General features: G+C 45.1%; 1 protein-coding gene across 2 annotated transcripts in view; it reads right to left on the reverse strand.

Annotated features, from left to right (window-relative positions):
* Positions 1-18,687, reverse strand: part of ABCB9 (ATP binding cassette subfamily B member 9) — a 160,128-nt gene that overhangs the window by 103,083 nt on the left and 38,358 nt on the right. Inside the window, exon 3 of one of the 2 annotated variants that reach the window (XM_069755713.1) lies at positions 11,612-11,726. The exons of the other annotated variant lie outside the window; for it this stretch is intronic. Within the exon in view, the coding sequence (XP_069611814.1) occupies positions 11,612-11,726 (115 nt within the window). The remainder of the gene's footprint in view (positions 1-11,611; positions 11,727-18,687) is intronic. 2 annotated transcript variants of the gene reach the window in all.

The following is an 18,687-nucleotide window of genomic DNA, read 5'->3' on the forward strand; positions in this document are numbered from 1 at the left end:
GTCAACAGTGTCCAGTGTCTGATTGGTTGCCGCCTGCTGCGAGCGACCAATCAGAAACGTGCCGTACTGTGACACACTCCGCCCGCCATTTTGGTGTGATTTTTGAATTTTTACCTCACAGCAAGTTTCTACTGCGTGGAGGCGGGCCCAGTGACGTTGCTCTTCAAGCTCCTGCCGAATTTCGTCAAAAAAATGATAATACCATTTACCAAAACTATATATATTTAGTTGTGAAGTGGTTCAGTGACATTTTCACACCAATTTTGAACTTTTGTTTGGTGTTTTCTCCATATACTGCCTATTATTTTTGTTCTTTCTTACTATTATTTATTAATTGTATTATTCTTACATTTGAATAAATAAAGTATATATGGATTCTAGACTCCCGATTCTTTAGAATCGGGCTGCCATCTAGTATATATATATATATATATATACACACATACATACGTATGTATGTATGTATGTATGTATGTATGTATGTATGTATGTATATATATGTATGTATATATATATATATATATATATATATATATATATATATATATATATATATATATATATATATATATATATATAGTACAGACCAAAAGTTTGGACACACCTTCTCATTTAAAGATTTTTCTGTATTTTCATGACTATGAAAATTGTACATTCACAATGTACATTCACTAAGCATCTCTGGGAACTCCTTCAAGATTGTTGGAAGACCATTCCCGGTGACTACCTCTTGAAGCTCATCAAGAGAATGCCAAGAGTGTGCAAAGCAGTCATCAAAGCAAAAGGTGGCTACTTTGAAGAACCTAGAATATAAGACATAATTTCAGTTGTTTCACACTTTCTTGTTAAGTACGGTATATAATTCCACATGTGTTAATTTATAGTTTTGATGCCTTCAGTGTGAATGTACAATTTTCATAGTAATTGAAATACAGAAAACTCTTTAAATAAGAAGGTGTGTCCAAACGTTTGGTCTGTACTGTGTGTGTGTGTGTGTGTCTATATATATATATATATATATATATATATATATATATATATATATATATATATATATATATATATATATACACAGTCATGGCCAAAAGTATTGACACCCCTGCAATTCTGTCAGATAATATTCATTTTCTTCCTGAAAATGATTGCAAACACAAATTCTTTGGTATTATTATCTTCTTTTCATTTGACTTAAATGAAAAAACACAAAAGAGAATGAAGCAAAAAGCAAAACATTGATCATTTCACACAAAGCTCCAAAAATGGGCCACACAAAAGTATTGGCAACCTCGGCCTAATACTTGGTTGCACAAGCTTTAGCCAAAATAACTGCGACCAACCGCTTCCGGTAACCATCAATGAGTTTCTTACAATGCTCTGCTGGAATTTTAGACCATTCTTCTTTGGCAAACTGCTCCAGGTCCCTGATATTTGAAGGGTGCCTTCTCCAAACTGCCATTTTTAGATCTCTCCACAGGTGTTCTATGGGATTCAGGTCTGGACTCATTGCTGGCCACCTTAGAAGTCTCCAGTGCTTTCTCTCAAACCATTTTCTAGTGCTTTTTGAAGTGTGTTTTGGGTCATTGTCCTGCTGGAAGACCCATGACCTCTGAGGGAGACCCAGCTTTCTCACACTGGGCCCTACATTATGCTGCAAAATTTGTTGGTAGTCTTCAGACTTCATAATGCCATGCACACGGTCAAGCAGTCCAGTGCCAGAGGCAGCAAAGCAACCCCAAAACATCAGGGAACCTCTGTCATGTTTGACTATAGGGACCGTGTTCTTTTCTTTAAATGCCTCTTTTTTTCTCCTGTAAACTCTATGTTGATACCTTTGCCAAAAAAGCTCTACTTTTGTCTCATCTGACCAGAGAACATTCTTCCAAAACATTTTAGGCTTTTTAAGGTAAGTTTTGGCAAAATCCAGCCTGGCTATTTTATGTCTTGGGGTAAGAAGTGGGGTCTTCCTGGGTCTCCTACCATACAGTCCCTTTTCATTCAGATGCCGACGGATAGTACGGGTTGACACTGTTGTACCCTCGGACTGCAGGGCAGCTTGAACTTATTTGGATGTTAGTCGAGGTTCTGGGAACTTTTCAGAATATTTTCCCATGCTCGAGTTCATATGAGTTCATCCAGCAGAGGGAGCATCACCGCGACTCGAGGTAACTACAGTACATTCCCCTGCATTTCATTCATTCACCAAGTTTTACAGGCAGGGGCGGCTGGATTAGCAGGCTCCTGCGTGTAAAATGATTTAACCCCTTCAGATGGATTTACAGTGTGGGACAAGACTGTAACGACAGCAGGTATGGAATACTGCTGTTTGTTTTTTTAACTTTGTTTCAGGTGACAAGTGTCTTCAGGTGGATTAAGAGTATAGTAAAATATTAAAACACCCTGTGTCTTTATTTCATTAAAATACTTTTGTGTGTTTTATTAACCATTTCATACTATTGGATTAATAATGGATAGGTGTCATAATTGACCCCTCTCCATTATTAACCTGGCTTAATGTCACCTTACAATAGCAAGGTGACATTAACCCTTCATTACCCCATATCCCACCGCTACACGGGAGTGGGAAGAGAGTGGCCAAGTGCCAGAATAGGCACATCTTACAGATGTGCTTTTTCTGGGGTGGCTGGGGGCAGATGTTATTAGCCAGGGAGGGTCCTATATCCATGGTCCCTCTCTAGGCTATTAATATCTGCCCTCAGTCACTGGCTTTCCCACTCTGGCGGAGAAAATTGCGCGGGAGCCCACGCCAATTTTTTCCGGGATTTAACCCTTTCATTTAATAGCTAGAGACCCCAAATTTGACACAAAGACACTTCTTACATTACTAAAGAGGAATATGTAATAAAAGAAGGGATGAGATGGTTTACTGTTTACTGATGGTTTAATGTGTGTCTCACTGACATTATATATATATATATATATATATATATATATATATATATATATATATATATATATATATATATATTTATATTAGACTGTACATATGTTTTTAAGAATATTTGAGCCGATGGTTCATGATATGTCCATTTTGCAAGCCTGCGAGAAAAAAATCACCGTACGGAAGCCATACGGATGACACACGGATAAATTTGTGCGTAAAAATCGCATCCTCGCATTGAATACGGAACAGTGTTTTGGGACAATTACTGCGTATTACGGGCGTAAAAATCGGGCCGTATTTACTTACGCCTAGTGTGACGCCGGCCTTTTTTTGGCCACATCTGAGTTAATTAGAGACATACCTGTGGATGTATTTTAATGCACACCTGAAACACACTGCTTGGGGCAGGAGGCGGAGTCTCTAGTGAACGCTATAACACAGCAGGCTCAATTTGACGTATATCATTCACTTTATTCTTGGGTCTTGTTTGCTTATGTGCCAAATATTTATCCTCACAGCAATGGATCTCTGATATAGATTTAATTTGTGCTCTTATTTGCAAATTTTGGTGGTCATTTCCACACAAGCATAAGCACTTTATACTCCTGTCACACATAGCCACCTGGTTGATTGTTATATATAGATTCATTTGCTGTTTAGTGGCTCTTTAGCTCTCATTATTCTGGAATTTGGCAAATATTTATTCTGATTTCATATCAGATATTGAGAAAAACATGCATGTGTCTTTTTATATAGTGTATGTAAACTTCTAGTTTCAACTGTATATACATACTCTATATCAGAAACAAAATAAAAAGCATTACTAATCTATTTCTAGTTCAAAGTAAACCAATCTTTTTTGAGGAAAGGCCTAAGGGCAGTCCCAAACGTCCAGATAATTGTGGTACCGGAAAAAATCGGTACCGGAATTATCCGTGTCCGTGTGCCCTACGTTTCTGTGGTACATCAGTGTGGCACACGTGTGCCGCCCGTGTGCCCACTGGGTACCACACGCACGGTGCTGGGTACCACACGTACCAGCATCTGGTGCTGAAGCTGCGATTCATATGTTCCCTGCAGCAGCGTTTGCTGCAGGGAACATATGAATATTAGTGTTTAAAATGCAGATCCAGGTCCCCCCCCTCCCACCCCCCGTGCGCCCCTTCCCCCGCTAGGATTAAAATACTCACCTAGGTTCCGGATCCATTGACTTTAATGGGTCCGTGTAATCCGTGCGCTCCCACGAACACTGACATGTCTCCGTGTTTGGCACACGGAGACACGGTCCGCAAAAAATCAATGACATCTGAAAAGATGCATTGATTTTTATGTGTCTACGTGTGTCAGTGTCTCAGGTACGTGAGGAAACTGACACCTCACGTACCGGAGACACTGACGTGTGAGACTGGCCTAAGGCTGGAATCGTGAGAAAGTATAACATCAGATGCGATATGCTACTGACCCTCGGCTCCTGCTCTGCTGTGAGTGTGATCTGACTGTCAGTGCTCTGTGCTCCCATCCTCTCATATCAGAGAACAACAGCAACTGTGCAGAGGAGACGGAGAAAGTAATTTCTCCATCTCCTCCATGGCCTATCTTGTCGAATATCGAACTGCACTGGGATGACATCCGAGTGCAGTCCGATGTTTCACACGCACCCATAGATTTGTAAGGGTGTGTGTGATCCGAGTCTCGCTACCAATCACAGCATACTGCCATTGTTTTCTCATGCGGAATCTGTAATAATGATGGACTGCTCTGATACGTTCCTACTCCTAAAGACAAGAATCATGCTATGTGTTTAGCGTGATGGGGTTTTACAAGTAACGTGTTATGGTAATGTACAGCATGTAAGTAATGTAAAGTTAAGGTACCGTTACACTAAACGACTTACCAACGATCACGACCAGCGATACGACCTGGCCGTGATCGTTGGTAAGTCGTTGTGTGGTCGCTGGGGAGCTATCACACAGACAGCTCTCTCCAGCGACCAACGATCAGGGGAAAGACTTCGGCATCGTTGAAACGGTCTTCAACGATGCCGAAGTCCCCTTGCAGCACCCGGGTAACCAGGGTAAACATCGGGTTACTAAGTGCAGGGCCGCGCTTAGTAACCCGATATTTATCCTGGTTACCATTGTAAAAGTTAAAAAAACAGTACATACTCACATTCCGATGTCTGTCACGTCCCCCGCCGTCAGCTTCCCGCACTGACTGTGTCAGCGCCGGCCGTAAAGCAGAGCACAGCGGTGACGTCACCGCTGTGTTCTGCTTTATGGCGGCGCTGACAGTCAGTGCAGGGAAGTTGACGGCGGGTGACGTGACAGACATTGGAATGTGAGTATGTACTGGTTTTTTTTTTTACTTTTACAATGGTAACCAGGGTAAATATCGGGTTACTAAGCGCGGCCCTGCGCTTAGTAACCCGATATTTACCCTGGTTACAAGTGAACACATCGCTGGATCGGCGTCACACATGCTGATCCAGCAATGACAGCGGGTGATCAGCAACCAAAAAAAGGTCCTGATCATTCCCCAACGACCAACGATCTCCAAGCAGGGGCCTGATCGTTGGTCGCTGCCACACATAACGAGATCGTTAGCGGGATCGTTGCTACGTCACAAAAAGCGTGACGTTGCCACGATATCGTTAACGATATCGTTATGTGTGAAGGTACCTTTAATGTATAATAAGGGAAGTGCATAGTGCAGGATAGGCACTGGATTATATTAAGGATAAGATAAGTACTGTTTATATAGTAAGTGGTTTAACAGCAGTATAGAACATAGGATAAGAACAATAGGTGGTTAATCCTACAAGATAGGACATAGATAATAATAGCCCAGTGGGTGGTAACTAGTGTTAATTAAAGGTGGGCAACTTCCTAGTAGTGACAGGAGATAGGGAAGTTTAAAGGTACCTTCACACATAACGATTTCATTAACGATATCGTTGCAATGTCACGCTTTTTGTGACGTAGCAACGATCCCGCTAACGATCTCGTTATGTGTGACAGCGACCAACGATCAGGCCCCTACTGGGAGATCGTTGGTCGTTGGGGAATGATCAGGACCTTTTTTTGGTCGCTGATCTCCCGCTGTCATCGCTGGATCGGCGTGTGTGACGCCGATCCAGCGATGTGTTCACTTGTAACCAGGGTAAATATCGGGTTACTAAGCGCAGGGCCGCGCTTAGTAACCCGATATTTACCCTGGTTACCATTGTAAAAGTAAAAACAAAAAAAACAGTACATACTCACATTCTGATGTCTGTCACGTCCCCCGGCGTCAGCTTCCCTGCACTGACTGTCAGCTCCGGCCTTAAAGCAGAGCACAGCGGTGACATCACTGCTGTGCTCTGCTTTACGGCCGGCGCTGACACAGTCAGTGCGGGAAGCTGACGGCGGGGGACGTGACAGACATCGGAATGTGAGTATGTACTGTTTTTTTTTTAACTTTTACAATGGTAACCAGGGTAGATATAGGGTTACTAAGCATGGCCCTGCACTTAATAACCCGATGGTTACCCTGGTTACCCGGGGACTTCGGCATCGTTGAAGACAGTTTCAACGATGCCGAAGTCGTTCCCCTGATCGTTGGTCGCTGGAGAGAGCTGTCTGTGTGACAGCTCCCCAGCGACCACACAAGGACTTACCAACGATCACGGCCAGGTCGTATCGCTGGTCGTGATCGTTGGTAAGTCGTTTAGTGTAACGGTACCTTAAGTCCAGTGGGCTCCTAAGTAATAATAATAATAATAATAATAAGAATCTTTATTTATATAGTGCCAACTTATTCCGCAGCACTTTACATTTTCAAACACAACAGTCATAAGTAACAAAATTAACAATACAATAATTAAAGCGAAATAAGACGACCCTGCTTGTGAGAGCTTACAATCTACAATGAGGTGGGGGAGATACAAAGCACAGGTGTGTATTTACAATGATGTATTTACAATGATGGTCCAGCCATCTTCAGGGGGTGGGGGATAGATGGAGATAGTGAATGGGCTACACACAAACATAAAATGACTTTGATTAAGGAACTTGATTGGCCGCTCTGAACAAACGTGTTTTGAGCAAGCGCCTAAAACTATGCAAATTTTGGATGGTCCTAATATCTTGGGGTAGAGCATTCCGGAGGATTGGCGCAGTACGGGAGAAGTCTTGGAGTCGGGAGTGGGAGGTATGGATTAGTGCAGAGGTTAGTCGAAAGTCATTTGCAGAGCGCAGCGGTCGGTTAGGCCAATAGACAGAAATGAGGGAGGAGATGTAAGGGGGTGCCGAACTGTGGAGAGCTTTGTGGGTGAGAACAAGTACTATGAATTGTATCCTGTAATGAATGGGCAGCCAGTGTAACGATTTGCGAAGAGCGGACGCGTCCGAGTAACGATTAGCCAGATGGACGACCCTGGCTGCTGCATTAAGGATGGACTGGAGAGGGGAAAGTCGAGTGAGGCAGAGGCCAATTAATAGAGCGTTACAGTAGTCCAGGGGGGAGTGGATCAGGGCGACAGTGAGGGTTTTTGTTGTTTCCATGGTGAGAAAAGGGCGGATTCTAGAGATGTTCTTTAGGTGTAAGCGGCACGAGCGGGCAAGAGATTGTATATGGGAGGTGAAGGAGAGATCGGAGTCAAACATTACACCCAGACAGCGCGCCTGCTGCTGGGGTGTTATTATGGTGCCACCCACGGAGAAGGAAATGTCAGATTTAGGGAGGTTGGTAGATGGCGGGAGTAGAAGAAGTTCAGTTTGGAAGAGGTTGAGTTTCAGATAGAGAGCGGACATGATGTTGGAGACTGCAGACAGTCAGTGGCGTTCTGTAGTGCAGTGGGGGTAAGGTCAGGGAATGACATGTATAGTTGTGTGTCATCAGCATAAAGATGTTACTGAATGCCTGAACGGTCTGTCCAATTGGGGCTGTGTAGAGGGAGAAGAAAAGGGGGCCAAGGACTGAGCCCTGAGGTACCCCGACAGTGAGAGGAAGAGGAGATGAAGGGGAGCCAGAGAACAGAACACTGAAGAAGTGGTCAGAAAGATAGGAAGAGAACCAGGAGAGAGCAGTGTCCTTAATGCCTAGTGACTGGAGCCTAGAGAGTAGAATAGGGTGGTCAACAGTGTCGAAAGCTGCAGAAAGGTCGAGAAGAATGAGCAGAGAGTGGTCACCGTTACGTTTTGCTGTCAGAAGGTCATTGGTCACTTTGATGAGTGCAGTGTCGGTCGAATGTAGGGGGCGGAGACCGGACTGTGAAGGGTCTAGGAGGGAGTGAGTGGAGAGGTAACGGGTAAGGCGGGAGTAGACCAGGCGCTCCAAGAGTTTAGAGATGAAGGGGAGATTGGAGACTGGTCTGTAGTTGTTTGTGCAGGATGGGTCGAGAGCGGGTTTCTTTAGTAATGGCGTAAAGATAGAGTGTTTGAAGGAGGAGGGGAAAATGCAAAGAGGAGAGGGAGAGATTAAAGATTGAAAGATTGTAGTTAGGTGAGTTGTGACGACTGGAGAGAGACTGAAGGAGGTGTGAGGGAATGGGGTCGGTGGTGCATGTAGTCGGACGAGAAGAGGAGAGGAGCCTGGAGGCTTCTTCTGTGATGGGATCGAATGTGGAGAGTGAGCCAGGGGAAATGCAGGGAGGGATGGGAGTCACGAACTTAGTGATTTGGGAGCGGATTTCCTGACGGATATTGTCTATTTTCTCTATAAAGTGGGAGGCCAGGTCATTAGCACAAATGTCTGGGATAGGGGCTTTTGCTTTTGGCCTGAGGAGGGAGTGAAAGGTACCAAAAAGTTTCTTGGGGTTTTTGGCTAGTGAGGAGATCAGGGTGGTGAAGTAGGTCTGTTTGGCGAGGTGAAGGGCAGAGTTATAGGTCCTTAACATAAATTTGAAGCGTATGAAGTCTTCTGTTGTGCGAGTTTTCCTCCATAAGTGTTCAGCACACCTAAAGCATCGCTGGAGAAATCGGGTTTGCGATGTGAGCCAGGGCTGTTTCACTCTGTGTTTGGAAATTCTGAGGGGAGCTACATGGTCAAGGGTGCTTCTAAGAGTGTCATTGGAGTGATGTACAACCAGATCAGGACAGGAAAAAGAGGAGATTGGGGACAGTGATGAGTGTAAAGGTACCGTCACACTGAACGATATCGTTAACGATATCGTTGCTTTTTGTGACGTAGCAACGATATCGTTAAGGAAATCGTTCTGTGTGACAGCGACCAACGATCAGGCCCCTGCTGGGAGATCGTTGGTCGCTGAGGAAAGTCCAGCACTTTATTTCGTCGCTGGACTTCCCGCTGACATCGCTGGATCGGCGTGTGTGACACCGATCCAGCGATGTCTTCACTAGTAACCAGGGTAAACATCGGGTTACTAAGTGCAGGGCCGCGCTTAGTAACCCAATGTTTACCCTGGTTACCATCCTAAAAGTAAAAAAAAACAAACGCTTCATACTTACCTTCCGCTGTCTGTCCCTCGGCGCTGTGCTTTCCTGCACTCACTGTGAGCACAGCGGCGGGAAAGCACAGCGGTGACGTCACCGCTCTGCTTTCCGGCCGCTGGGCTTACACAGGGCAGAGAAGCAGAGCACCGAGGGACAGACAGCGGAAGGTAAGTATGAAGCGTTTGTTTTTTTTTACTTTTAGGATGGTAACCAGGGTAAACATCGGGTTACTAAGCGCGGCCCTGCACTTAGTAACCCGATGTTTACCATGGTTACCGGCATCGTTGGTCGCTGGAGAGCTGTCTGTGTGACAGCTCTCCAGCGACGAAACAGCGACGCTGCAGCGATCCGGATCGTTGTCGGTATCGCTGCAGCGTCGCTCAGTGTGACGGTACCCTAAGGAGTATGAAAGTGTATGAGGGTTAATGGCTTGTAGATTTCTGAATGTATGGTAGGTAGGAGTGTGCTGGGGTGGGCAAGGATTTGTGAGTGTGAAGGAGAGAATGTGGTTAGTGACAGAAGCTGGGATGCAGATGTGGAAGTGGGGCTGTTAGTGGGGATGTTGAAGTCTCCCAGGATAAGGGTTGGTAGTTCTGAGGATATGAAGTGCGGCAGCCAGGCAGAGAAATAGTCCAGGAAGTGGGTGGGTGAGCCTGGGGGCCGGTATATGACCGCTACTCTGAGGGAGAGGGGACGAAAGAGCCTGATGGTGTGGACCTCAAAAGAAGGGAATGAGAGATGGGACTAGGGGGATGACCTGGAAGGTGCATTGTGGGGAGAGAAGTATGCCGACTCCACCATCATGTCTGTTTGTGGGTCTCGGGGAATGCGACAATTGTAAGCCACCATGGGAAATGGCAGCAAGAGAGACAGTGTCAGAATCCTGAATCCAGGTTTCCGTGAGGGCTAACAGATTCAGGAAGTTTTTCAGAAAGTAATTGTGTAGGAATGGAAGCTTGTTACATACAGACCGTGGATTCCAAAGGGCACAATTAAAAGAAGAAGATGAAGGAGTGCAATTAATATTAGTAAGATTATTAAGGTTTCGGTGTGAGGTTGGTGGATGGTGGACCAGGGTTGGGGGAGATGTCCCCTGAAATCAGTAGGAGTAGGAAGATAAAAAGCAAGTAGTTTTTGTATGAAGTTATTTTTGTGCAGAGTGTTTGGGCAAGATGGACTGAGGTTTTGAGGTTTTTCAGGAAGGTGAGAAGTGCATGGGAGCTGTACATGGGAGAGGGAAGGAGTGAGGAGCTGATGTATATGAGTCGTGATGGAGGGGGGATTGGGCGGTGAAAGTGGATTGCAAGGAAACACAGGAGGATAGGAATAAAGCACATGGATAGATGGGAGAGCAGAGTGTGGGTTACGTGATTCCTGCCCTGACTAACTGCCATGGAATAACTGCTGTATCACGATGCTTAGCTTCGTGACGCTTTGCTTCTGAGACGCTTGCGTGCACCCCCATATGCGTGCACCCCTAAGGATGTTTCTAAATTTATAGTCCAGACTGCTGGGTCAGAAGAGATGGATTGGGTCAGAAGGTCAGAATGTGTCTACCATTTGAGGCAGTAGGACGCCATACTGGAATCCTAAGCGTACTCTTATGTCACACCTGGAGGTCATAGGGGTCTCCGGGCCCATCGTGTGCTTTGGCATACAGGGGAAGATGAATAGGGACCAGCCAATATGGAAGATAATGGATCCCGGGTTCACTGCTGAACGAGAAGGGAAAACCCTGGGGCTAACAGAGCCAGTGGGTGAACGAAGCCTCAGGGAGGAACGAATGCTAGGGCTGAAGATGTATTGTGTAAGGAAGTAAGGAATAAGCAGTGCTTTGCTATACCCCACATGTTATCACTTTATGAACTTGAACTAACAAGTAAACATTTGCTTGTTGCAATGAACTTGGTGTCCCATGAATTATGTGCGGCGGCTCCTGAGGATGGAGACTGGGGAGGACTGCGGCCTACAAGCGAGTGTAATGCACACCTGACAGCACACTGGGACACCGTTTGCCTGTAACGTGCTAGTGCGTAATTGGACAGCAGCATGGTCTCGACTACGGCTCTTGCACAATTTACAAATCGGCAAGAGAAAATAATCACTGATCTGTACTGCCCCATAAGTATAACACTGGGCCGAGTGCTATCCGATAAAACATCAGATAAGAACTCAGCCGTATTAAATGCTCATGTGACCCCGGCCTAATACTACAGATAGTACACTATGCTATGTGGTTCATCAGTATATCACACCAGAGAAAGAGTTAGAAAGTTACCTCAACACAGCCAGGATTGATAGTATTACAACCGCGCTGGAAAACTGTTTCAAACTTCTTTGGACGACAATGCCATCTATGACCAGTCCTGTGTAATATGGACTAAATATTTCTCCTGCGATAAAGGAAAACTACATTTGTAAATTGACAACTAGCCCCCAACAAAAGGCTTCAGTTTGTGGTCCCGGCTGCGAAAGCAATATTTTAAAGAGCAGTTCCATCATGAAATGATATCCCGTTCACAGATAAATTGTTCATGGTCTCATACCAAGACTTGATCCACAATCATGATCCAATTGGGTAAAGCTCTACATGAAAATATATTTCTGCACAGGCTGAGTAGTCTTTTCCCCATTATTGTATATTCACATAGCGTTTTAGCCAGGGGCAAACACCAACAGAAAGGGCTGCTGTGCAAGGACAGTATATGGGCCTTTTACAGTCCAATAGCTTTGCTATGATAGAAGCCCCTTGCTGTTTTGGAGATGGAGGTGGAACCCTTTACCTCTTGGGTGAGGCATCAGCTATGATATGTTCTACCCTGGTTTTAGCGGTCAGTGCCTCAGTCGGGACTTATGTCTGAAGCCCTGGAAATAGGGATTTTTGTCTACTCACCTTAAAATCCTTTTCTCCAAGCCATTCATTGGGGGACAACACAGACCGTGGGTGTATGCTGCTGCCACTAAGTGAAACAAAGAAAGTTAGCTCCTCCTCTGCAGTATACACCCTCCTGCTGGCTCTCAGCTAACCAGTTTGGTGCAAAAGCAGTAGGAGATCAATAACAACATATGAGCATATAACATGTCATATTATATATGAGAGTATAGCATGTCAAATTATAAAACAAGCACAAGCTAATAGGGTGGGAGCTGTGTCCCCCAATAAATGGCTCGGAGCAGGGCCGGTTTTAGACAAAGTGGGGCCCTAGGCAAAAATTTAAAGTGGGGGCCCCAAATGATAACATTGCACTGTGGGGCAGGGCATTTTACCTGCAGATTTTTAGGAATCTGCGTGGAAAAATCCGCAGCAGATTCCGCAACGTGTGCACATAGCCTCATTGTTCCACTGCTGTTTCTGCATTACAAATACTGACCTAAGGCCATGTTCACACCATCCTTTTTTTCATGCGGAATAGCCGCGATTTTCCCGCTGCGGGTCCGCAGCTGTTTTCCATGCAGGGTACATTACAATGTACCCTATGGAAAACAGGAACTGCTGTGCCCACATTGCGGAAAATCGCGAAAAAAGCCGCGCTGAATTGCCGCGGTAAAAAAGAAGTACCATGTCACTTTTTGCGGAACTGCAGCGGTTCTGCACCCATAGACCTCCATTGTGAGGTCAAACCCGCAGTAAAACCCGCAGTTTGTGGTGTAGAACCGCTGCAGTGTGGCTGCCCCCCGTGCCCCAATCCCACCCCCCCATGCTCCGATGCCACCCCCGTGCTCCGACGCCCCACCCCCCCGTGCCCTAATCTCCCCTCCTTATACTTACCCGGCCTCCCGGTGTCCGTCCGGCCGTCTTCTCCCTGGGCGCCGCCATCTTGCAAAATGGCGGGCGCATGCGCAGTGCGCCCGCCGAATCTGCCGGCCGGCAGATTCGTTCCAAAGTGCATTTTGATCACTGAGATATAACCTATCTCAGTGATCAAAATAAAAAAAATAGTAAATGACCCCCCCCCCCCCCCCTTTGTCACCCCCATAGGTAGGGACAATAAAAAAAATTAAGAATTTTTTTTTTTTTTTTTCCCCCACTAAGGTTAGAATAGGGTTAGGGGTAGGGGTTAGGGGTAGGGTTAAGGGTAGGGTTAAGGTTAGGGGTAGGGTTAGGGTATTTTCAGCCATTTTAACCCTAAAAAACTTCCTAGAAAACACACAGACTCTGCATAGAAAACTGCATCAAAAAAACGCATCAAAAAACGCATCAAAAAAGCACCAAAAAAGCACCGAAAAAAGGACCTGCGTTTTCTGCCAAGAGCTGCGGTTTTTAGTCCTGAAAAAAAAGGAGGGAAATCAGGAACGTGTGAACATAGCCTAATGGTTTAATTTACCAAAACCACTTAAAAAATTGCAGTGAAAAATGCCGTTGCAATATCTGCAGCTTTTTTATTCTTTCATTGCTTTCTACGGGTAAAAACACACTGAAAGAAGTGACACGCCACAGATTTAAAAAGTGCTAGTTCTGGCAGCTTTTCGCCATGTTCATATGCAGAATTTTTGCAGCTCTTTCTTCTGCAAATAAGAAGTTTATAGCATTTTACAGCACAAGCAAAAACTGAGATTTTCAGAAATCTCCTGCACACCTTTTTATTTTCCCCTGACTGAATTTCACAACTGTAGTGCTTTTTTACATCTGCACGTGTCACTTCTTTCAGCAATTTTTTTAACTCCTAGAAAGCAATGAAAAAGTAAAAAAAATGCTGAAAATGTTGCAACGTTGTTTTTCGCTGCGTTTTTTGTGAATAACACTAACTTTATTAACCCCTTAGTGACAGAGCCAATTTGGTACTTAATGACCGAGCCAATTTTTGCAATTCTGACCACTGTCACTTTATGAGGTTATAACTCTGGAACGCTTCAACGGATCCCGCTGATTCTGAGATTGTTTTTTCGTGACATATTGTAATTCATGTTAGTGGTAACATTTCTTCGATATTACTTGCGATTATTTATGAAAAAAACGGAAATATGGCGAAAATTTTTAAAATTTTGCAATTTTCAAAATTTGTATTTTTATGCCCTTAAATCAGAGAGATATGTCATGAAAAATAGTTAATAAATAACATTTCCCACATGTCTACTTTACATCAGCACAATTTTGGAACCTAAATTTTTTTTTGTTAGGGAGTTATAAGGGTTAAAAGTTGACCAGCAATTTCTCATTTTTACAACACCATTTTTTTTTAGGGACCACATCACATTTGAAGTCATTTTGAGGGGTCTATATGATAGAAAATAACGAAGTGTGACACCATTCTAAAAACTACACCCCTCAAGGTTCTCAAAACCACATTCAAGAAGTTTATTAACCCTTTACGTGCTTCACAGGAACTGAAACAATGTGGAAGGAAAAAATGAACATTTAACTTTTTTTTGCAAACATCTTAATTCAGAACCATTTTTTTTTATTTTCACATGTGTAAAAACAGAAATGTAACCATAAATTTTGTTATGCAATTTCTCCTGAATACGCCAATACCCCATATGTGGGGGTAAACCACTTTTTGGACGCACCGCAGAACTTAGAAGTGAAGGAGCGCCGTTTTACTTTTTCAATGTAGAATTGGCTGGAATTGAGATTGGACGCCATGTCGTGTTTGGAGAGCCCCTGATGTGCCTAAACAGTGGAAATCCCCCACAAGTGACCCCATTTTGGAAACTAGACCCCCCATGGAACTTATCTAGATGTGTGGTGAGCACTTTGAACCCCCATGTGCTTCACAGAAGTTTATAACGTAGAGCCCTGAAAAAAAAAAATCGCATTTTTCTACAAAAATGATCTTTTTGCCCACAAATTTTTATTTTCACAAGGGTAACAGGAGAAATTAGACCACAAAAGTTGTTGTGCAATTTCTCCTGAGTACCTCGATACCCAATATGTGGGGGTAAACCACTGTTTGGGCGCACCGCAGAGCTTGGAAGAGAAGGAGTGCCGTTTTACTTTTTCAATGTAGAATTGGCTGGAATTAAGATCGGACGCCATGTCGCATTTGGAGAGCCCCTGATGTGCCTAAACAGTAGAAATCCCCCACAAGTGACCCCATTTTGGAAACTAGACCCCCCATGGAACTTATGTAGATGTGTGGTGAGAACTTTGAATGCCCAAGTGCTTCACAGAAGTTTATAATGCAGAGTCATGAAAATAAAAAATATTTTTTTTTTCCACAAAAAAGATTTTTTAGCCCCCAAGTTTTTATTTTCACAAGGGTAACAAGAAAAATTGGACCGCAAAAGTTGTTGTCCAATTTGTCCTGAGTATGCTGGTACCCCATATGTGGGGGTAAACCACTGTTTAGGCGCACGGCAGAGCTCGGAAGGAAGGAGCGCCGTTTTGGAATGCAGACTTTGATAGAATGGTCTGCGAGCATTATGTTGCGTTTGCAGAGCCCCTGATGTACCTAACCAGTAGAAACCCTCCACAAGTGACCCCATTTTGGAAACTAGACCCCCCAAGGAACTTATCTAGATGTGTGGTGAGAACTTTGAATGCCCAAGTGCTTCACAGAAGTTTAGAATGCAGAGTCGTGAAAATAAAAAAATATATTTTTTTCCACAAAAAAGATATTGTAGCCCCTAAGTTTTTATTTTCACAAGGGTAACAGGAGAAATTGGACTGCAATAGTTGTTGTCCAATTTATCCCGAGTACGCTGATGCCCCATATGTGGGGGTAACCCACTGTTTGGGCGCATGGCAGAGCTCAGAAGGGAGGGAGCACCATTTCACTTTTTGAGCTCAAAATTGGCTATCGTGTTTGGAGACCCCCTGATGTACCTAAACAGTGGAAACCCCCCAATTCTAGCTCCAACCCAACTCCAACACACCCCTAACCCTAATCCCAACCTGATCCATAATCCTAATCACTAACCCTAACGATAATCACAACCCTTACCCCAAAACAACCCTAATGTCAACCCTAACCATAACCCTAATCAAAACCCTAAATCCAACACACCCCTAATCCTAATCTCAACCCTAACCTCAAACCTAACCTTAATCCCAATACACCCCTAATCACAACCCTAACCTTAACCCTAATCCCAAGCATAACCCTAATGCCAACCCTAACCCTAATACCAACCCTAATCCAAACCCTAACCCTAATCCCAACTCTAACCCTAACTTTAGCCCCAACCCTAGCCCTAACTTTAGCCCCAACCCTAACCCTAGCCCTAAGGCTACTTTCACACTTGCGTCATTTGGCATCCGTCGCAATCCGTAGTTTTGGACAAGAAACGGATCCTGCAAATGTGCCCGCAGGATGCGTTTTTTGCCCATAGACTTGTATTGCCGACGGATCGTGACGGATGGCCACACGTCGCGTCCGTCGTGCACTGGATCAGTTGTGTTTTGGCGGACCGTCGGCACAAAAAAAGTCCAATGAAACGTTTTTTTGTACGTCGCATCCGCCATTTCTGACCGCGCATGCGTGGCCGTAACTCCGCCCCCTCCTCCCCAGGACATAGATTGGGCAGCGGCTGCATTGAAAAACTACATCCGCTGCCCACGTTGTGCACAATTTTCACAACGTGCGTCGGTATGTCGGGCCAACGCATTGCGACGGCCCCGTACCGATGTAAGTGTGAAAGAAGCCTAACCCTAAATTTAGCCCCAACCCTAAATTTAGCCCTAGCCCTAACCCTAGCCCTACCCCTAGCCCTAACCCTACCCCTAACCCTAGCCCTACCCCTAGCCCTAACCCTAACACTACCCCTAACCCTAATTTTAGCCCCAACTGCTGTTCTCCTGCCGGCCAGCAGATGGAGACAGATGGCGGGCGCACTGCGCATGCGCCCGCCATTTTCTTTTCCCCGGCGGCCAGGAGGAGCAGCAGGAGGATCCAGGTACACAGGTGAGTATGCTAGGGTCCCCGAATCCCCCTATTTCTCTGTCCTCTGATGTGCGATCACATCAGAGGACAGAGAATTACACTTTACTTTTTTTTTTCTTGCGGTCGCCGGTAAACAGTTAATTACCGGCGATCGCAAAACAGGGGTCGGTAAAACCGACCCCGATCATGTTCTTTGGGGTCTCGGCTACCTCCGGCAGCCGAGACCCCAAAGATTCCCCCGGTGCCGGCCGGCGGGCGCACGCGACCGCCATTTTGAAGATGGCGGCGCCCACCGGGAGACACGAGGAGCATCGGGGGAGATAGGTAAGTATTGGGGGGCTACCTGGGACCCCTTTTCTCTGTCCTCCGATGTGCGATCACATCGGAGGACAGAGAAATTAAAAAGAGATCGCGGTTTGTTTTTTTTTGCGATCGCCGATAAATGGTTAATTACCGGCGATCGCAAATGCGGGGTCGGTTAAAAACCCCCCGAATCATGTTCTCTGGGGTCTCGGCTACCCCCGGCAGCCGAGACCCCGGAGAAAATCCGACTCTGGGGGGGCGCTATTTACTTTTTCCACAGCGCCGTTAATTAACGGCGCTGTGGTTTAAGTACCCTTAGCGGCCGCCGTTAAAAGGCGTATCGGCGGTCGCTAAGGGGTTAAACATGTACTGTAGACAAAATGCATACTGTAAAAAACAAACAGCAAAAGTTCTAAGGGTATGTGTCAACAATCAGAAAACGCTGCAGGTCGGCTGCTGTGTACTTGTGCAGCGTCCAACCCGCAGCGGCCAGATGTTTCAGTATAGTGGATGGGATTTCAAGAAATTCAATCTCTACTATGCATGCACTATCACCTGCACCTCACCCGCAGAGACGGACATGGGGCGCGTCTGTCCAGGCTGCAGCATGTCAATTTATATGGCGTAAACGTGAGTCTCCGCAAGAGAAATCTCACCCCTGCAATGTATAGGACGCAGGGATTCCGCACAGATCAATGAACACACGCGGAATCACCTGTGTTCAAAAGATGACAGCACTTTGGACGTAGCACATGTCCGCTGCATCCAAAGGGCTGCCATTTCCAGATCATCTGCACATACCCTAAAAAATTGGTGTTTTGAAAGCAGTGTTTTTATTGCCAAGAGAGCAGGCTTTGGCTGCAAAAAAAAAAAAAATTGCACCAAAAACGCTGATTCCTATGCACACCTGTACTATATATGTGTATGGTTTACCCTTATCGTTTCACGTGGGAATTCATTTATTTCTATATAATAAATACCCTGATTCAGCAGACAATATTCCTGTCTTGTGTCATCCAGACAGTAGTGACAGCAGGTCGCCCTGTCAGATTACAAGCAGTGATTTAGTGACTGTGGTCAGAGCCTATGCTGATCCCTGCTGTTTGTGAGTGTGAAATCTGATCCTACAGCAAACAGCACAGAGATCCGGGACCACATGAGTAAATCATAGCACTGAGGGGGTCTCAAGGGGGTTTTGGGAGAGACATTCCAGAACAACAGAGCAATG

Source organism: Ranitomeya imitator, chromosome 1 (assembly GCF_032444005.1).
Source record: "Ranitomeya imitator isolate aRanImi1 chromosome 1, aRanImi1.pri, whole genome shotgun sequence".
NCBI classification, from domain to species: Eukaryota; Metazoa; Chordata; class Amphibia; order Anura; family Dendrobatidae; genus Ranitomeya; species Ranitomeya imitator.